General features: G+C 34.0%; 1 protein-coding gene and 1 pseudogene across 1 annotated transcript; one reads left to right on the top strand and one right to left on the bottom strand.

Moving 5' to 3' along the window:
• The first annotated feature begins 2,170 nt into the window (after positions 1-2,170).
• LOC108295185 (olfactory receptor 1052-like) lies at positions 2,171-3,110 on the top strand. Its single transcript, XM_017517225.1, is given in 2 exon segments — positions 2,171-2,524; positions 2,526-3,110. Coding segments are annotated over 2 exon segments (939 nt in total).
• Positions 3,111-7,994: 4,884 nt separating this feature from the next.
• LOC108295132 lies at positions 7,995-8,953 on the bottom strand (annotated as a pseudogene).
• Between the last annotated feature and the right edge of the window lie 10,753 nt (positions 8,954-19,706).

Here is a 19,706-nt window from a genome sequence, read left to right as displayed (position 1 = left end):
ACAGCCGCGCTGGCCAAAACAGCCGCGCTTGTGACCGTGGAGCACCTCTGCCCGGGAATTTCCTAGTCTGTGGGCAATAAAAACACGGCGTCCACTCACCCTCTGCGCTTTCACTGGGAGCTGCAAACGTGAGCTGTTCCTAAACGGCCATCTTGGATCCACTCGGAAAATAGTTTCAAAGATGTATATGAAAAATGATAAACATTTACAGACTAATAATTAATAAAGAAAATTATAAACACCCATTTATGCTTTCAGGTAATGGTCATTTTAGATAAAATGAGCTAGATATTTGAAATTGAGAAAATGTAATTGGTTGGCTAAAATACTTTTTGTATGATTTATACTTACCCATACCCTGTCCCCTCCTAAAAATAAATTCACATAACAATTGTCTGTCAATATATTGCTTATCTATCTTCTTAACTATATACCGTTCTTCTTATATATGTATAATTTTTGTACCTATTCTACACCTAAAGCAGCACTTGGCATTTTGCTTGCATTATTTCTTATTTTCTTTTTTACAAAATCATGTGATGTAGGTGTGATTATACCAAGGAGGAGACAAATAAATTTTTCAAATTGTCAAAGTCACAGCAACATATTTTATATTTTAATTATATGTCAGACTAATGTTAACCACCTACTTTTATAGCAATTGAAATACATTAACTAAAATGAATTAATTGAAGTGAATAATCTATGTTTTATAATTGTTTTTATCTGTGTTTCTAAAAATACATATGCTTTTTTTTTTGAGACAGAGTTTTGCTCTTATTGGCCAGGCTGGAGTGCAATGGCATAATCTCAGCTTACTGCAACCTCTGCCTCCCTGGTTCAAGCAATTCCACAGCCTCAGCCTTTCGAGTACTTAGGATTACAGGCATGTGCCACCATGCCCAGCTAATTTTGTATTTTTAGTAGAGACAGGGTTTCTCTATGTTGGTCAGGCTAGTCTTGAACTCCTGAACTCAGGTGATCCGCCAACCTTGGCCTCCCAAAGTGCTAGAATTACGGGCGTGAGCCGCCGCGCCCAACCTATATGCTCTTAACTAAATATAGAATGTAGCAGGAGAGAGAACTCTATTTTTCATTCTGTTAAGGGCATGTTGATTCTTACAAATATATAACATATTTAAATTAAAAGTATAAGTAACTAAACTTTACAATGAAAATTGAATTTATAAAATCATAATGGTCATATATACTTATTATATAAATGACATGAAAGCATATTTCAGACAATTAGCTGATTGTAGGCTTATCCACATTTAAAATTTTATCTTTTATATTAGTATGTATACATAGTATACATATGTATGTATGTATGTATGTTTTATCTTTTATATTTGTATATATACATAGTATACATACATACACATACAGGAAATAAAATACATAATATAGTATACTTATTACTTATACAAACATTTATATTTTAAAAATACATACAAAATAATAATACAATTGATTTATTTACAGCATCAGGTAACCTATGAAAACTTCTAACTGCCGTATTTAAGCGAGACATTGATATTCATTCTCTGAGTCTCAGGCCTGAGTGATTCCACTGTCTCTCTCTCCACGATGTTCATGAGGAGACTTCAGAAAAGGCCTGAGATTTCTGCACTTTAGAGTATCTCATCATCATCTTTGGGGGCCAGACCCCTGCCTCGCAGCCTTTGCCAATTCCCTGGTTATATCATAATACATTCATTCAACTACACAATTAACGATACAGCAGATATTAGATCTTTTTGTCATTTGCTCCTTTTATATTCAAAATAAATATTTAAAAGAAGGCTTAAAGTTTATTTTAAAACTTCCTTTCAGTCAACGTCAGTGTCCCTTATGGGGGTATCAGCTTTCTATAGACACTGGCATTTAGAAAAAGACTGAAAATATTTCTCACATATTTTCTTATGAAACTGAATCATAACTAACATTTAAACAATTTTAAAGACAATATGGTGATGATCTTAATATTTTAAATTAGGAGATTTACGTAGAAGGAAATAATGTTTATTTATCCAAGGACAGTGTGTATTTATCCAAAAATACAAGTCTATAAATGCTTCTCTATGATGTTACTAAATGCCAAATTCTCCGGTATCCATTCTAATGCCCTATCTTTTTCACCTCAGATTTTAAGAGAAGAAATTCACAAATGGCTGAAGAGAATATTACAGTTGTGACTGGGTTTATTCTCTTGGGATTGACAAGTCATGCTGAACTCAAAGTTGCACTTTTCGTGTTGTTCCTGGTGATTTATGCCATTACCTTGGTGGGGAATCTGGGCATTATCTTCTTAATCCAAATCACCCCAAAGCTTCACACACCCATGTACTTTTTCCTCAGCTGGCTTTCGTTTGTGGATACCTGTTATTCATCAGTTATTGCACCCAGAACACTGATCAACTTCTTGGTTGTGAGGAAAACCATTTCCTTCTCTGCCTGCATAGGACAGCACTTGTTTTTCGGGCTGTTCATTACTACCGAAGGCTTCTTGCTGTTGGTGATGGATGGCCTATGACCGCTATGTGGCCATTGTGAGTCCCTTGCTTTATACTGTAGCCATGTCTAAGAGAAAGTGTGTGGTGCTGGTTACTGGATCATTCATAGGGGGAATGATTAATTCACTGACACACACAGTCGGCTTAGAGAGACTGTACTTTTGTGGGTCCAAAGTTGATCATTTCTTCTGTGATGTCCCTCCACTGCTAAAGCTGTCATGTTCTGACACCTCCATGAATGAGTTGTTGCTGTTAACCTTCTCCGGAGTCATTGCCATGGTCACCTTCTTAATTGTGATCATTTCCTACATCTTCATTGCTTTTGCTATCCTGAGGATCCGCTCAGCATCAGGCAAGCAGAAAGCCTTCTCCACCTGTGCCTCTCACCTGACTGCCGTGACCATATTCTATGGTACCTTAAGCTTTAGCTACATTCAGCCAAGCTCCCAGTATTCTGTGGAACAGGAGAAAGTGGTTTCTGTGTTCTATACGCTAGTGATTCCCGTGTTAAATCCATTGATATACAGCCTAAGAAACAAGGATGTAAAGGAGGCAGTGAAAAGGGCCATAGAAATGAAACATTTCCTCTGTTAATTTCAAGTCACTATTAATTCCACAACATTTCAGTCCTCACTTCCAAGAATTCCATGAATGCCAAAGCTTCTCAAGATTTTACAGATACTCTAATTCTATACACTTTTGTTTCATTTTAGGAGGCAGCCAGTAAGGGAAACTTTAATTCACATATCTGCAACACAAAAACAACAGCCTATCACTTAGCTATACTGATATTCTAGGTTATTCATGCAACAATCAATACGTAGTACAGTATTACATCTATTCTTTTGTTATTTGGGATCACAAAATTTTAATAATACTTGCACTTAAGGGTATAAAATATGATACTTTCTAGGAAAAAATAATTAGTCCCTGAATTTCCAAGAAAACACATATGATTAAATAACTGAAGTGTGCCTTCATTGACTTATATTTTAAATATGTAAACAGTGGTAGGCTCCCTCATACAAGTACACTGAAAATCTTGTTTTCTCTCCAGATTTTTCAAAAGCATTTTTATTTCATCTCCTTCTCTGTGCTTATACTCTGAAGAGGGAGGGTGGCTGACCCTATGAATACTTCTGAAATTATAGCAAAAGCCTCATAATATTTCAGTTTAAGATTTTAAAATTTTAGTTATATGCATAGAATAATATAGTCATTTTGTAGTATTTAAAATTAAATACACATTTCATCTTTTTTTGAATATTTTTTCTATCATTAAAGATTTAAAATAAAAAATTGCAAATAAGATAATTAAAATTCTGCAAATTTGTCCTTTACAAAATTTAATGGAATATATTAAATATTTAAAATCAGACTATGTAAGTTAAAAATTATGCATTGACTCACTTCTGTAATTATTCATTCTATGATTTCATAGTTTTCTTTCATTATATAATATTAACTTTTACAATTAGCAAAAATTTGAGAAAATATTTACATTAGTAGTAATTGATTTTAATGAAGCATATTTTTCTGTATATTGGAACTCTACTATTAAGATCAAAGGAAAGACTCTTGATACTTAAAGTTCATAAGACTTTTGGAGAAATAGTCAAGTAAATGTATAGTTTCAAATTTATAGGTGGCAAGTCAGACATACAAAATTTGCTAACAAAATTCCATAAACAGAAAGAAAATAGTTTTTACAAATTTATTCCTACAAAAGAAAATACAATTATAAAAGTGATTGTACAAATAAATTTTAAAATGTATATGAAATGAATATTGTTCAAATTTAAGTATATATGAGAGTCATTCACGAGGGATGTGTAGTTAATGCCATAAAATTACTTCTAACAGCAATAGTGATAACCATTGTCATTATAATATTATTAACAAAACATAATGACAATAAGCACACAGAATAAATAACTTCAGACTATGATACTGACAATAAAATATCATTGTGTACTGAAAACCTCTCTATAACCCTGCTGTGGGTATATATACATATATGTGTATATACATATATATATATATATATATATATATATATATACAATTTATGGAATTGGACATGCAGACAATAAACATCAATTTGCCCAATCTCTTTAGAAGTTTTTGATTCATATTTCTGTGACGATTTTACCTTTGCTAAGTGTTTATTGTATTTTGAATCATCAGCTCCCACTTGGCCTTATTCTGTGTTATCAATAAATAAGAAGAATCAAAAGGGTAAAATGTGAGTTTCCTAACTTCTTTTTTTCTTTTTCTTTTTTTTAAAAATTATTTGAGGTATTCTAGTTTCTTTGTCTTTCCATTTATATTTGAGAATTAGCTTGTGTATTTCTTCTGATTTATTTTACCTCAGTTTAACACTTTTCGACATGAAGATGTTGTACATTTCTTGTTAATTTTATATTTAAGTACTTCACATTTTTGTTACATTTTAGTACATTTTATTTTCATTTTAACTTCCAATGTTTATAGTTTATATACAGAAATACAATGGAATTTAGTAAGTTGCTTTTACATACAGTTACATTTCTGTACATAATATCTCTAGTAGCTTTTGCAGATTCTTTTTCTACATAAACAATCCTGTCATTTGCAAATAGATACAATTATACTTGTTTGTTTGTTTCAAATCCGGTTTTTTAAATTTATTTTTCTTGCCTTACTGCATAGTCTGGGATCTCCATTATAGTGTAAAATGGGTGTGGCAGGAACAAACAACTTTGCCTTTTTTCAAATATTAGGAGGAATATATTTGTCATTTCATGGTTAAATATGATGTTTGCTGTAGGTTTTATTGTATATATCCTTTATCTGTTTCTCAGGATGTTCATTCTGTTTTCCAGATTGCTGAGAGTTCACTTTTATTTTACACTATAAATTTATATTTTATTTTGTCAAATAATGTTTCTGCATTGAGAAATTCATGTATGTGTTTTCATTCTGTTGATATGAGGAATCACATTGTTCAGCTTATTGTTTCATGTTTTTTACAAAAATATTTTGATTCTCTGTTTTATTTTTCATTTAGTATATTTTCTATTGGTTTGCCTACAGGTTTGCTTAATTTTTTCTTCTACAACATCTAATCTGTTATGATTACAATCCCATGTACTTTTCATCTTTTACATTGTACATTTCTCTGTGGAAATTCAATGTATTTTTTTAGTGTCCTCTGTGTTCCTACTTACCTTTTTGAAAATACAACATGTACTCATAAAACTTTTCGTGCCCTTGTTTGATAATTCTAACATCTGTGCCAGTTCTTTGTTAGTTTCAATTGATTGGTTATTCTATTCATTATGAATGATGATTTCCTGATTCTTTGTATCCCTGAAAATTATGAAATGTATTCCACAAAGTATCAATTTTGCCTTTGTGTTTGCTGGATAATTTTGTATTTTATGAACACTATTATGCTTTGTTTTGGGATACAATTAGTTGAAAACAATTTAATTCTTTAAGATATTACTTTTATTATTTATCAGGTGAGTCCAGATCAGTGCTTGATCTAAGGCTGAATATTTTCTTATACTGGAGTAAGATCTTGAATACTGTACATATAGCCCCAGGAGTTCTGAGTTTTTCTAGTCTGTATGCAACAAATCATTATAATTCCTACCTCACTTGAGTGCTAGATGCTGCTCATGTGTGGTTTCCATTTGCCTGTTCTGATCAGTCATCTCTTGAATAATTGAGAGTGATTCTCTGCAGAGATAGATTTCCATTGTGCAGATGTCTTTGGTGCTCTGTCCTGCAAACGCTGGCTATCTTCATCTCAGCAGACTCTCAACTATTTCTTAAACTCAGGAATTCTGGGCTTCACTTGGGTTTGCCCTTCATGCAGTCCAGTCTGGTTACTCTCATAAGACAGAAAAGGAAAGATACCACAGGACTCAACTGCTTTGTTTTCTTTTTCTCAGGGGAATCTGTCTTTAGTTGCCTGACATCTGTGTTGTAAAAGCTACTGTTTCATATATTTTGTCTTTTATATTTTTTTGCTTGTTTAAATGGGAAGTTAAAATCTCTTCTCAATTACTCCAAATTATTTGGTAGCAGAAGAGCATATTCAGGAAATACTTAAGTGCACTCTGTAAATATTTTTCCCATTCTTTTTTCTTAATCATTAATATTCACCTTTAAGCCTCTTATATTCACAACCATATGAAGAATTTTATTATTTTTTAATTCAAGGTTCTGAAACTTCTTATCCCCTGAACATTCCCACGCTGGTTGATGCCTCTGTTCACTTCGAGTGTATCACAGATTTTTTTTTTTTAATTCAAGGTTCTGAAACTTCTTATCCCCTGAACATTCCCACACTGATTGATGCCCCTGTTCACTTCTGAGTATATCACACTGGTTGATGCCTCTGTTCACTTCTGAGTGTAGCACGCTGGTTGATGCTCCTGTTCACTTCTGAGTGTACCAGGCTGGTTGATGCCTCTGTTCACTTCTGAGTGTATCGTAATTAACCCTCCTCAGGACTTTCGATTTTCCATTCTTAGTATTCTGCCATCTCTAACTTGTGCAGGAGTCATAGCTATCCATTATCCAGATATAGATCAGATCACTCATTAGCTCAAAAATCATACGGTGGCTTATTTATCAAGATAAAATGCAAGATTTACAAAGGCCTATGTACTTTTACTTGATGAGTTCTATGTTACAAATCTTCAATGTATCTTCTTTTTCTTAATTTTGTTTTATGGGCCAGTCACCTTTGACTGTTGCTTTTCAGACAAAAGTGGTATCATTACTATTTCAAAACTGTAAAACTGATAGTTCTCTCAGCCCAGAATAGCCTTCCTGTAAATATTCATACGGTCTACTTAATCAGTTCTTCAAGTGCTTGTTTAAATATTATCTCCTTAGATGAATCCCTTGAAAATCTCAATTAAAAAATTAATTATTTTCCTGGCTACTTGCTTTATTTACATTAATGGCAAAAATCACAATTACTTTTGCAGCAATCTAATATATTCATTTTACTCAATACCATCACTCATGCAAAATAACTCACTTGTCATTCCACCCATTTTCCATAAGCTTTGTAAAGACAGAAAAGTTGGTTAACTTAACAATATATGTTTACTGATCATATGAATCTATTTATACGTGTACCTTTCAGTGTACTAGGCACTCCAGATAAAGTACTGATAAAATATACCGTCCCTAACTTTAATTTTAAAAAGTTAATGGAAAAGATATGAAGACAGTTTCTATGTGAGAACACATAGGAAAGGCACCTATGCTTAACATAAAACTGAATATTGATTAATAGTTAAAATATGAGCAGGAATTAGTCATTTATTAGTGACAGATTTTTATTTAAAGGTAATTAACAAAATTATCTATTTCTGTGCTTATCACACACTGATTCTTGCTCATCACATGGAGGCAACAGTACAAATGTAAAGCAATATTAGTTAGTGCATATATTTGTTATTGCATAACTTGTTATAACATACAGTGAATTTTAAATAAATGATTTACACACATTTTCCAGGTTTTATGTAGAGCATTTTTTACCTCTTTGTTCCTCAAACTGTAGATCATGGGATTCAACATGGGTATTATCAAAGTATAAAATAAAGAGGCAATTTTATCGATATCAAGTGAATGCCTGGATTTGGGGTGAACATACATAAAGAAGAGGGTGCCTAAAATACAGTTATCACTGTGAGGTGTAATCCACAGGTGGAGAAGGCCTTGTACCCGCCTTCTGCAGAATTCATCCTGAGGATAGCTACAAGTATCAGAATGTACGACACAAGGACTATCAGAAGAGATTAAATCAAATTAAAAGTTGAAAAGACTAAAATTAGCAATTTAATTTCTTGTGTGCCTGAGCAGAGCAAAGATATCAATGGCAGACTATCACAGTAGAAATGCTTGATGATGTTAGAGCCACAAAGTGATGAGGTAAACATTTTTGTGATGGTCAGCAAAGTCAAAAAAATACTGTAGAGATAAGGTATTGTCACTAGCACTTGACATGCCCTTTGTGACATGATGATCATATAGAGCAGAGGGTTACAGATGGCCACATAGCAGTCATAGGCCATTGCTGAAAGAATAAAAATTTCACTACTGATAAATATACTGAAGAAAGTGAGTTGGGTAGCACACCAATTATGGGAGATTATATGTTGAGCTACAACAAAGTTTACTAGCATTTTGGGTCCCACTGCTGTTGAATAACCAAAATCAGTGAAAGCCAGATGCCTTAAGAAAAAGTACATGGGTGTTTGCAGCCTGGAATCTATCTTTGTGAGGATGATCAAGCCCAAGTTACCCACCACTGACAACATGTATACAATGAGGAAGAACCCAAATAATGGAGCCTGCAGCTCAGGGATGTCCGTGATTTCCATTAGAATGAATTCATTCACTACTGTCAGTTTGTGTTTGTGCATTCAGGTAACTCAGGGAACGTATACTGGGAATAAATTTTAAAAAATTATATCTTGGTTATTTACTCAACCATCTTGAAGGTTGAGTAAATAACATTTTTTTTCTGTAACTTCATAATATCATCACACACAGTACACAATTACTTAATTGTCCTTAAGAATATTTTAACACAGTGCATTAAAATAGAGGGATATGAGATAAGGTCAAAAAGTAACTTAAAAAATAGTGTAAACACCACCAAATAAGTTTACTTTCAATGGAGAAAAATATATTAGAAACATGGTATTCATACTATGCCAACAATTTGTTTCACATACAGTACTTGTTAGTTGCAAAATGAATGCCATAACTTTAAAGCATTCTAACCACCAGAACCTGAACCCAAGATTTAACTTAGCAACAGTAATAATGAACCAACTTGACAATATAAAATAAGGGTTGCAAAGAAAGTTAAGTATTTGTAGCAAAGGTTTTTATCCTGAATTTAAACAATACTTTAGATATTACTTCCTGCTTTTGGGAAACACAAGCAATAAAGAAACATGGCAATGACAGAGGAAATAATTTCAAGATATTTAAAGAAATAAAGGCTTGATATTATTAAAAAAAAAGATTAATGTCATTAAGAGAGATATTATCATTATTAATATGATTAATATTATGAAAGCCTACTGAAGAAATCCTAGGTAGACGAATAGACACAGAGAGAGAGAGAGAGAGAGAGAGAGGGACAGAAAGAGAGAGAGAGAAAGAATGAAAGATAAAAAGAGAAAAAGCTGAAAGAAAAAGAGAGAAAAAGAGGGAGAAAGCAGATTTTTGTTTCGTTTAACCTGCATAACCCAAACAACAGATATTCACTATTCAGATTATGTTAAATGTCGACCACTTAGAAAATTTGTAGAATCCACTTATTGTAATTACTATTTAAAAATACACTTATATACTCTGGTTTCCCTTCAGATGATATAAATCTTTTGCCTTTTACTAAAAATACTCTAATTTTTATTTTCTGTTTCCTCAATTATATGTATCACTCTCTGTAATACATTTGAGTTGACAATGTTGTATGACATAGATATTATTATCTACATAATACCTGTCATAGATAGACATCACTTTTTGGTACAGTAGGAAACTCTAAAACTGTATATCTCTATTAAAGGAAAAAAATTAAGATAAAACTATCAGAATCTACATTTTTAAGAATACTAGAAGCTAGAGTTTAGTAGAAAGTGTTGTTATGTTTCAACTCATCTGCCTACAAGGCCCATTCCCCAGCACTGCGGCAACCATGAAGATGGTGACCCACATCATGGTGTGGCTGCCTGGTGACAGAGGGGGCAAAATAAGCCTTGTTCTCCAGGAATTGTAGTTGTGTTTTGAACTGTCCAGCGGTCCCATGAAGGATCCACTCAGAGATTGGAGCTTTAGTAGTCTCCTGAGAGGACTTTGTTGAAAGTATTCAAAGGCAAATATTCTAACTGAAGTTGCACGGGGAAAGGGAATAACAAACAAGTCAAGCAGCATAAAGGCCAAAAAGGCCTAGAAAGAAGAGGCTAAGCAAGGAGATAAATGGGTGAATAAAAGCTTCAAAAGGCTTCAGAGAATTTTGAGAGCTAAACACATCTAGGTCTATAAAATTGCTCACAAAAGATCTGATAAAACCCTCAGATTTCAACTCTGGCTGAACTTTAGCCTCCACACAAGCTGGAAGTGAAGACTAAGGCAAGTTATCAAATGGCTTCACTAAGAGATTAAGGCCTATCCCAAAACAGTCAGTGTTAAAAAATATGAGAAGTTTATTTTCTTTCTTTTGTTAAAACTTTTTCCTCTAGAAATTTGGTGATACCTCTGAAAAATCACTGGCAGACAAATTGACAGAATAGACTTTAATAAACATACATAACAAAGAATTTTAAGAAAACAATTAGAAAATTAAATTTATTAAAAATTAATTTAGAGGAACAATTTAGAAAAAAATTAAAACTACAGTCCGCAACAACAAAGCAAACCCTATGGAGGAAATAATATATGATTTCAGAGGAAACCTTATTAAAATACTCAAAAAGTTAAAGTTTAAATGAAAAAAAAAAAAAAAAAAAAAAAAAAAAAAAAAAAAAAAAGCATGCCAAGACACAAGAAAATATGTTTTATTCAGAAAAGGATAAAAAATAAATTGATAGAAACTGTCTTGAGGAAGCCCAGAAACTGGAGTTACTATACTAGAACTTTAACTGACTTATCAGCATAAGAATAATGAGAGTTCTGGAAGGAAAGAAGAGAGAGCAAGAGAAAGAAAGAACACCTGGGGAAATAATGACAAAAGTTTTTCACAAATTTGATGAAAGGTATGAATATACACACCCAAAGAAGCATAATAAACCCAATAGAGGATTGACAATGCAACATACTACAATCAAAGTGTTAAAGCACTTTGTATCTTATTGGTAGTGAGAACGAGGTGGCTTATCATGTAAAAGGTATTCTTAATAATATTAATAGGTAGTTGTTCATAAGAAACTATGAAGACTGAAGGGAGTAGAATCGTATGTTAAAGTGCTGAGAAAGATATATCCAGTAAGAATTGTATATCTGGCAAAGCTATTCTTCAGAATTGAAGGCAAAATAAAGATACAAACAAAAGTTGAAGGAGTTTGTCACTAGCAAATATGTCCTACAATCAACAATATAAAAAGTGCTTTAGGATAAAATAAGAGGACCAACCAGACACCACCTAGAAGCCATACAGAGAAGTAAAAAAACAACAGTAGAAATAACAAAATAGGCAAATAAACAGCTGAGTTTCTGAGAGTTTTCTTAGATCCAATACCAAAAGTACAAGCTGCAAAAGTAAAAAATGTTGATAAATTGAACTTTATCAAAATTTTAAAAAGAAACAAACTTGTTTGTAGCAAAGGGCATTATGAAAGAATAAAAATACACACCCATAACTTTAAAAAATTCCATCATATATCTAGTAAGAGTCTAGTATATAGAATATATAAAGGACTCTTATAATTCAACAACCAAAGATAAGCAAACCAATTTAAAGATGGACAAAATAAACATATTCTGTATCCATGAGCCAGAAGAATCAATATTGTTAGTGTTAATACTCCCCAAAGTGATCTACAGAATTAATATGATTCCTATCAAAATTGTAGTGTCATTTTTTATAGAAATAACAAAAAAATTCCAAAATTTATATAGAACTACATAAAAAAATTCCTGTATAGCTCAGGCAATCTTGAGCAAAAGAATATTTCNAAAAAAAAAAAAAAAAAAAAAAAAAAAAAAAAAAAAAAAAAAAAAAAAAAAAAGGAAAGAAAAAGAAAGACTTACAAATGGCATGGAAGTATGTGAAAAAAAGTTCTACATCATTAATTATTATGCAAATGCAAATTACAGTAAGATATCACTCCACACCTGTCAGACTATTATTAAAATAAATGTTTGTGCAAGTATTCATCTTAGTTTTTTTTCTCCATTAGATGTGCATTTGATTATGCAAGGAACAATTTTATGGCATTTCAAAGACTCTTCTAAGCCTTATAGGTAGAGGGGATGATCTATTCTCTTGAAAATCGGATATTACAATGTGATGGAGGCACTATGTAGTAAAATAGATGCTTTAGTATTTTGCTTTGGTTTTATCTCTAACTAAAAGCAATGTTTTGCGAATGACATTGTTTCCTTCAATAATATTGGTAAATTTGGAAAACACATGAACTATGCATGACAACTTTGAAACGGAAAATACAAGAATCATAAAACATACTGACATAAGAGGTAACTGGAAAGCACTATGGAAATCTACTATTTGAGGTTAAAATTCTGAAACAAAGCCAATTAACTACAAGTCACAAGATCACGTTTGACATCTTGGTTGAAAATCATCATAAAAATCGTAGGAACCAAAGAGGGAGCTTGTTAACAACACGAACTTCCTTTTCAGAACTTGAGTTCTTGCTTTTTGTTTTTTTTCTTTTCAGAGAAATATTATCTAACTACAGGGAAGTAATTACCTAGCTTTCACCAAAGATTATACTGAAGATGGTTGCAACATTGTACGAGCTCAGAAACTTCACTTAAAAGCAGATTATTAAGGCTGCGGCTAAATCATCTAGATTAGTTGTTAGAAATTAAAGATAAAGGAATACAGAACCATGAAGAGTAACTGGAACTCTGTGGTACAGTCACAAGAACAGGTGTAATCTGCTAACCTCTAGTAAGGAATCTTTCTGTGCTTTCTATGTGTTCCTAAAGTATCCCAGTAAGAAAAATTTATGGGTTTCTTTCCTTTGAGACTTTCCCTGAGGAGAAGGGACATAATTTGTTAATTATGCCTAACGCATTTGGAAGCTTCAAGCAAAGCCAGTGGGATGTCTGCTAATTATAGAATACGTTTGTATTTGCAAACAAGTAGAGTTAGGTTAGTTACCTTTCCACCACTTTTCTTGGTTGAATTTTCTCTACTGCAACACAGAGATGGGAAATCTAAACTTGTTTCTGTAGGACATAATTTTTTTTCTCGTAACTCTTAATAGTCCTATAGTGAATTTTTATGGCTTTGTGGCTAAGGATACAATGAAGTACTTAAACACTGCCTATTGCATTGTTTCAAAAATTTACAAGAGATAGTAATGTGTAGCTGTTTTTTTTTTTTTTTTGGTATTTTGTGGTGTTTTAGATTTATTATAGAAGTAGAGTATTCATATAAACAAATGCACAAATCATAAATAAACTTTTACAAACTTAATTTTTAACTTAAGTTTTGCAAACTTAACCTATGTAACTAGAATCAAAATTAAACAGCAACAATAAAAACAAAATAAAACATTATCAGGAACCTTATACGAATCCTTCATCTCTTTTCCTCCATGAACTTTCCCCAACACACACAGAAAATGTACAGCTACTATTCCGACTTCTAACAACATACCATACAGCTATTGTTACATTATATGATTAAAATCCTATGCATGTTATTTTTTAATGCCTAGGCTCTTTCATTCAATAAATTGTCACAACTAGCTCTACATTGCTCATTCTCATTTCTATTCTCAATTGAACATTATATACATACCACAAATTAGTTATTCATTATTCTGGAGGTTTTATGAATAGTGATAATATGAACATTCTACTGCATGTTTCAATGAAGATAAACCTGTAGTCCCATTTGGGTATATTTCTTAGACTGGGATTGCTATATCATAATATATACATATTCAGCATTAGTAAATACTTCCAAATGAGTTTACAGAGTTTACCCTCTAGTGGTGTTATAGCAACGTGCATTCCAAAGAGAAGGATGTAATAGCTATGATTCTCACTACTCTTGTCAGGACTTAGTCATTCTAGGTGGTGTGGATATCACTGCTGTTTCGATTTGCATTTGATGCTGAATACATTGAGAATCTTTTCATATGTGCAATGGGCATTTATATATTTTCTCTTAAATAGTGTTTATTCATGTATTTTCTATACTTTTACACTGATTTTCATATCAATTATTTACTGATTTATAAGAATTACTTTCACATTTTGCATATGAGTCCTCTGTCAGATGCATATATATATTTGATAAAGCCTGTGTAATAAAATGTTCTCTCCTATTATAAGGGTTGCCCCTTGGACACTGTTAATTTTGATGAAAAGGACTTCTTAAAATTGATGAATGTTTAATTTTATATGATTATTGTGGTAGTTAAGTCAGGATAGTGGCAAAAATATTAAGGAAAACATATTAGAGATAGTAATAGGGAATAGTCACAAAACCCTCTTGGAAGGTCTGGCAATTTACATAGCTTCAAATGAAAGAATGGGCCAAAGGCAGTCAATTCTTATCCTAGAGCATTAGAACATAGAGTACATACTAGGAATTGAAAAGAGACTTTCCCAGGTAAGTCTGTTTATCCCCACCTCCATTAACAAACCTTTGATCATCCAAGCATGCATGTCTGCCCCTACGCAGGGTCGGCAGAAGTTTATTACCCACAAATAGTGTTTGCTTTAGGCTTCAGAGTCTGGCCTTTAATCTTTACCATCTAGTGGTGTTGACTCAAGGCCTTTGTCATTTTATGTGTACTGAATAAAGTCCAGGAAGGCCAGCGTGTTGGGGCTGGCAACCATTAACTTCTTCAGGTGAGTGACCCGGACACCCCAGCCCATTATCTCACTGAATTCTGTATCTGAGTGAATTTATTCATCCATCATTGGGTTGGGGTCTGCCTGTCAGACCCTGACAGTGGTGTACCATGTGAAGAAACTTGTCAGTGGTGCGCCCTCTGAGGTTTTGCTGTAACAGATTGCAACAGAACCTCCAAAAACAAAGGAAAACACAACTGCATAGTTGGTAAGTCATTGGAGGCCGCTTGGGATATCCAAGTTCAGAGGCATTTGTCAGGTTGGGGTTTCCTCATGGGACAACAGTTATCAGCCAACAAAGACAGTATATAAAAGTATTGAAACAATTACTTAAAGCCAGTGAAGCCTCAGTTACAGAGGCTTAATCAAGGGATCTATTGCAAAATGTTGTTTCCCAAAGCCCATGGTTCCCTGCAGAAAGTACACTAGATACAGAGCTCTGGGAACAAGTGGGGAGATATGTTAAACAGCACCATGCACAAGGGCAACAGGTCCCAGTAACATCATCAAGAGGCCAAAATAACAAGGAGGAAAGGGAGGTTTTGCCTGAGCCCCATCCTCCAATAAACAGGAAAAAGGACAAGAGACATGCTCCAGCTATAGGACTCTGTCTTAAGCAAGCAGCTTTAGAAGGGGATCTCTTGGCCTGCCCAGTAATGCAAGATCAACAAGGTAACCAGTTGTATTCTTATAAAAAGATAAGGAAAATGGTATTCCAGGCTGAAACCATGCAGCCAAGCAGGCGGTGAGCAGAAGAAAAGCCTCCATGGCAGGGAAGCTCGAAGTACCCTGGGCCAATAGAAAGATCCATTTTATGCATATTTTACTGGCAGCCACCCAGTGGAGAAAGGAAGGTGCAGGAGGAAGAGGAGCAGGAGGGGGAAGAGGCGCAGGAGGGGGAAGAGGCGCAGACAAAAGGCAGCACCTAGGCAAGTGTAACATGGCTGCCAACCCAGGACCCGTGCTGCTGCTCTCTGGCTCCTCGGGTGGCCCACAGCAAAATCATATGTTCCTTGATTACAAGTGATGTTCCAGATTATAATTCTCTACTAAGATTTAAGTAAAACTTAACAATTTGTAAGACCTTTCTCTGTTAATGGCCACAGTTGTTATTCCAACCCTATCTTTAACGTAAGTCTCTCCAAATCCTATTTAAGTAAAACAGTAACCTCTGAAGGGAGAGAACTTATGGAGAGCCCATGAACTAGTTGAGGCTAATTTGTAGCCTATGGGACTTCTGCAGTGGGGGCTCCCTTCCCCCACAGTGATTCCTCAAGATTGGCCTGTAACTGTTATTGACTTACAGGACTGTTTAAATACATTTCCTCTAGCAGAATAAGACAGAGAAAAATTTGTGTTTACATTGCCAGCTATTAATAATGAAAGGCCAGCTTGTTGATTTCATTGGAAAGTGTTGCCTCAAGGAATGCTAAACAGTCCCACTATGTGTCAGTATTTTATAAATTAGGCTTTTCTCCCTTGTAGAAAGAAATATCCCAATTGCAAGATTACTCATTTTATGGATGATATTTTACTTGCAGCCCCAGCGGAACCAGTACTTTTAAATTTATATAATTCTGTCTTAAAGAATACACACTTAAGAGGTTTTATCATTGCATCTGAAAAAGTATAGTAGTCCTCTCCCTGGAAATATCTTGAATATACACTGACTTTCCAGTAAGTAAGACCTCAAGGATTAAATTAAATACTACCAATTTACAAACATTAAATAACTATCAGAAATTATTGGGAGATATAAACGGGCCCCATCCCACTTTAGGTATATTTATAGATAAATTACAAAACCTGTTTTCTATCCTAAAAGGCAATACAGCCCTAGATTCTCTCAGATGTTTAACCCCTGCCACAAAAAGAGAAATTGAGGAAATACAACAAGCCTTATTTACCCTTAATTTTCTAAATTTAGATGAAAAATTGCAATCAGCTGTAGGAAATCACTTTGCTAAGGTCTTGTGAGACAGAAGCAGAAACAATGGAGAGAAAAATAGAGGAAATGAATGAGCGAGAGAGAGACTAGAAGAGACAGGGATCAGAGAGAAACACAAAAAGTAAGTCAAACAAGAGAGGTAACATAGGAGGAGGAAAAAGAAATGCTAAGAAAGTTAAAGATATATGAATGCACCTTTAGTAAGGAAGGTTGTAAAACAAAGTCTGAAAATTAAGGCATGTTGAAGATTGTCTGTGACAGTTGTAAAAATGTTATAAAAAGAAATTTATGCAAGAAATGTTGTATAATTTGTGTTTTGAAGGTGCAAGCGAATTTTAAAATGTTAATTGTAAAAGAAATTCTGTGTGTAATCATACTGGCTAAAGTTAAAGAAATATCATCCAGTTTTTCTGTAAACTAGATGTTAAAATTAAGTACAACAGATTTTTCTTATAGCACTAACCTGTTCTTTAATAAACATTATGAAAGAACTCTTAGCACAGGCACCACCCCTAGAATTTTCAGTACACCAGCACCAGCCTGGGGATTACATCCTTATCAAATGATGGAAAGAAGGAAATGCTCGAGCCAGCCTAGGAAAGACCCTATGGAACCTGCATCCCCAGATGATACAACTTCTATGGACAAAACAGGCCCCAGAAATCACTGGATTTATGTGAAAATCCTAAACAATATGAATCTGATCTTGATATCATATATTTTTTTTATTGTACTTTAAGTTCTGGGGTACATGTGCAGATCTTGAAGAATTATTGCATAGGTACACATGCCATTGTGGTTTGCTGTCTCCATCCCCTGGTCACCTACATCAGGCATTTTTCCCAATGTTACCCCTCCCCATCCTTCCCACACCCTCCTTTCCCTCTCCTACTCCTCTACCCCCCAACAGACCCCAGTGTGTGATGTTTTCCTCCCTGTGCCCATGTATTCTCATTGTTCAACATCCACCTATGAGTGAGAACATGTGTTGTTTGGTTTTCTGTTCTTCTGTCAGTTTGCTGAGAATGATGGTTTCCAGATTTATCCATGTCCCTACAAAGGATATGAACTCATCTTTTTTATGGTTGCATAGTATTCCATGGTATATATGTGCCACATTTTCTTTGTCCAGTCTATCATTGTTGGGCATTTGGGTTGGTTCCAAGTCTTTGTTATCGTAAACAGTGCCGCAATGAACATATGTGTGTGTGTGTCTTTATAATACAACGATTTATAATCCTTTGGGTATATACCCAGTAATGAGATTGCTGGGTCAAATGGTATTTCTCTTTCTAGGTCCTTGAGGAAGTGCCACACTGTCTTCGACAATGGTTGAACTAATTTGCACTCCCACTAACAGTGTAAAAGTGTTCCTATTTCTCCACATTCTCTCTAACATCTGTTGTCTCCGGATTTTTTAATGATTGTGATTCTAACTGGTGTAAGCCGGCATCTCAATGTGGTTTTGATTTGCATTTCTCTAATGACCAGTGACGATGATCATTTTTTATATGTTTATTGGCTTCATAAATGTTTCATTTGAAAGTGTCTGTTCATATCTTTTCCTCATTTTTGAAGGGGTTTGTTTGTTTTTTTCTTTTAAATCTGTTTTAGCTCTTTGTAGATTCTGGATATTAGCCCTTTGTCAAATGGGTAGCTTGCAAAAATCTTTTCCCATTTTGTTGGTTGCCAATTCTCTCTAATGATTGCTTCTTTTTCTGTGCAGAAGCTCTTAAGTTTAACTAGATCTCATTTGTCTATTTTGGCTTTTGTTGCCAATGCTTTTGGTGTTTTAGTCATGAGGTCCTTCCCTATGCCTATGTCCTAAATTCTATTGCCTAGGTTTTCTTGTAGGGTTTGTATGGCATTAGGTCTTACGTTTAAATCTTTAATCCATCTGGAGTTAATTTTTGTGTTAGGTGTAAGGAAGGGGTCCAGTTTCTGCTTTCTGCACATGGCTAGCCAGTTTTCCCAACAGTATTTATTAAACAGGGAATCCTTTTCCCATTGCTTGTTTTTGTCACGTTTGTCAAAGATCAGATGGTTGTAGATGTGTGGCATTATTTCTGAGACCTCTGTTCTGTTCCATTGATCTATATCTCTGTCTTGGTACCAGTACCATGCTGTTTTGATTACTGTAGCCTTGTAGTATAGTTTGAAGTTAGGTAGCATGATGCCTCCAGCTTTGTTCTTTTGCTTAGAATTGTCTTGACTATGCAAGCTCTCTTTTGGTTCCAAATGAAGTTTAAGGTGGTTTTCTCCAGTTCTGTGAAGGAGGTCAATGATAGCGTGATGGGGATAGCATTGAATCTCCTAATTACTTTAGGCAATATGGCCATTTTCACAATATTGATTCTTCCTAATCATGAGCATGGAATGTTTTTCCATCTGTTTGTGTCCTCTCTTATTTCCTTGAGCACTGGTTTGTAGTTCTCCTTGAAGAGGTCCTTCATATCCTTTGTTAGTTGTATTCCTACGTATCTTATTATCTTTGTAGCAATTGTGAATGAGAGTTTTCTCATGATTTGGCTCTCTGTCTGTTGTTGGTGTATACAAATAACAAAGTTGGATATGTGCTCTTATAAAGGAATATTCTTTTTTTTTTTTTTTTTTTTTTTTGAGACGGAGTTTCGCTCTTGTTACCCAGGCTGGAGTGC

This window comes from Cebus imitator, unplaced genomic scaffold (assembly GCF_001604975.1).
Source record: "Cebus imitator isolate Cc_AM_T3 unplaced genomic scaffold, Cebus_imitator-1.0 Scaffold622, whole genome shotgun sequence".
In the NCBI taxonomy this organism is placed as follows: Eukaryota; Metazoa; Chordata; class Mammalia; order Primates; family Cebidae; genus Cebus; species Cebus imitator.
Note: the sequence above shows the minus strand (reverse complement) of the source record. Positions and strands in the feature narration are given on the sequence as shown.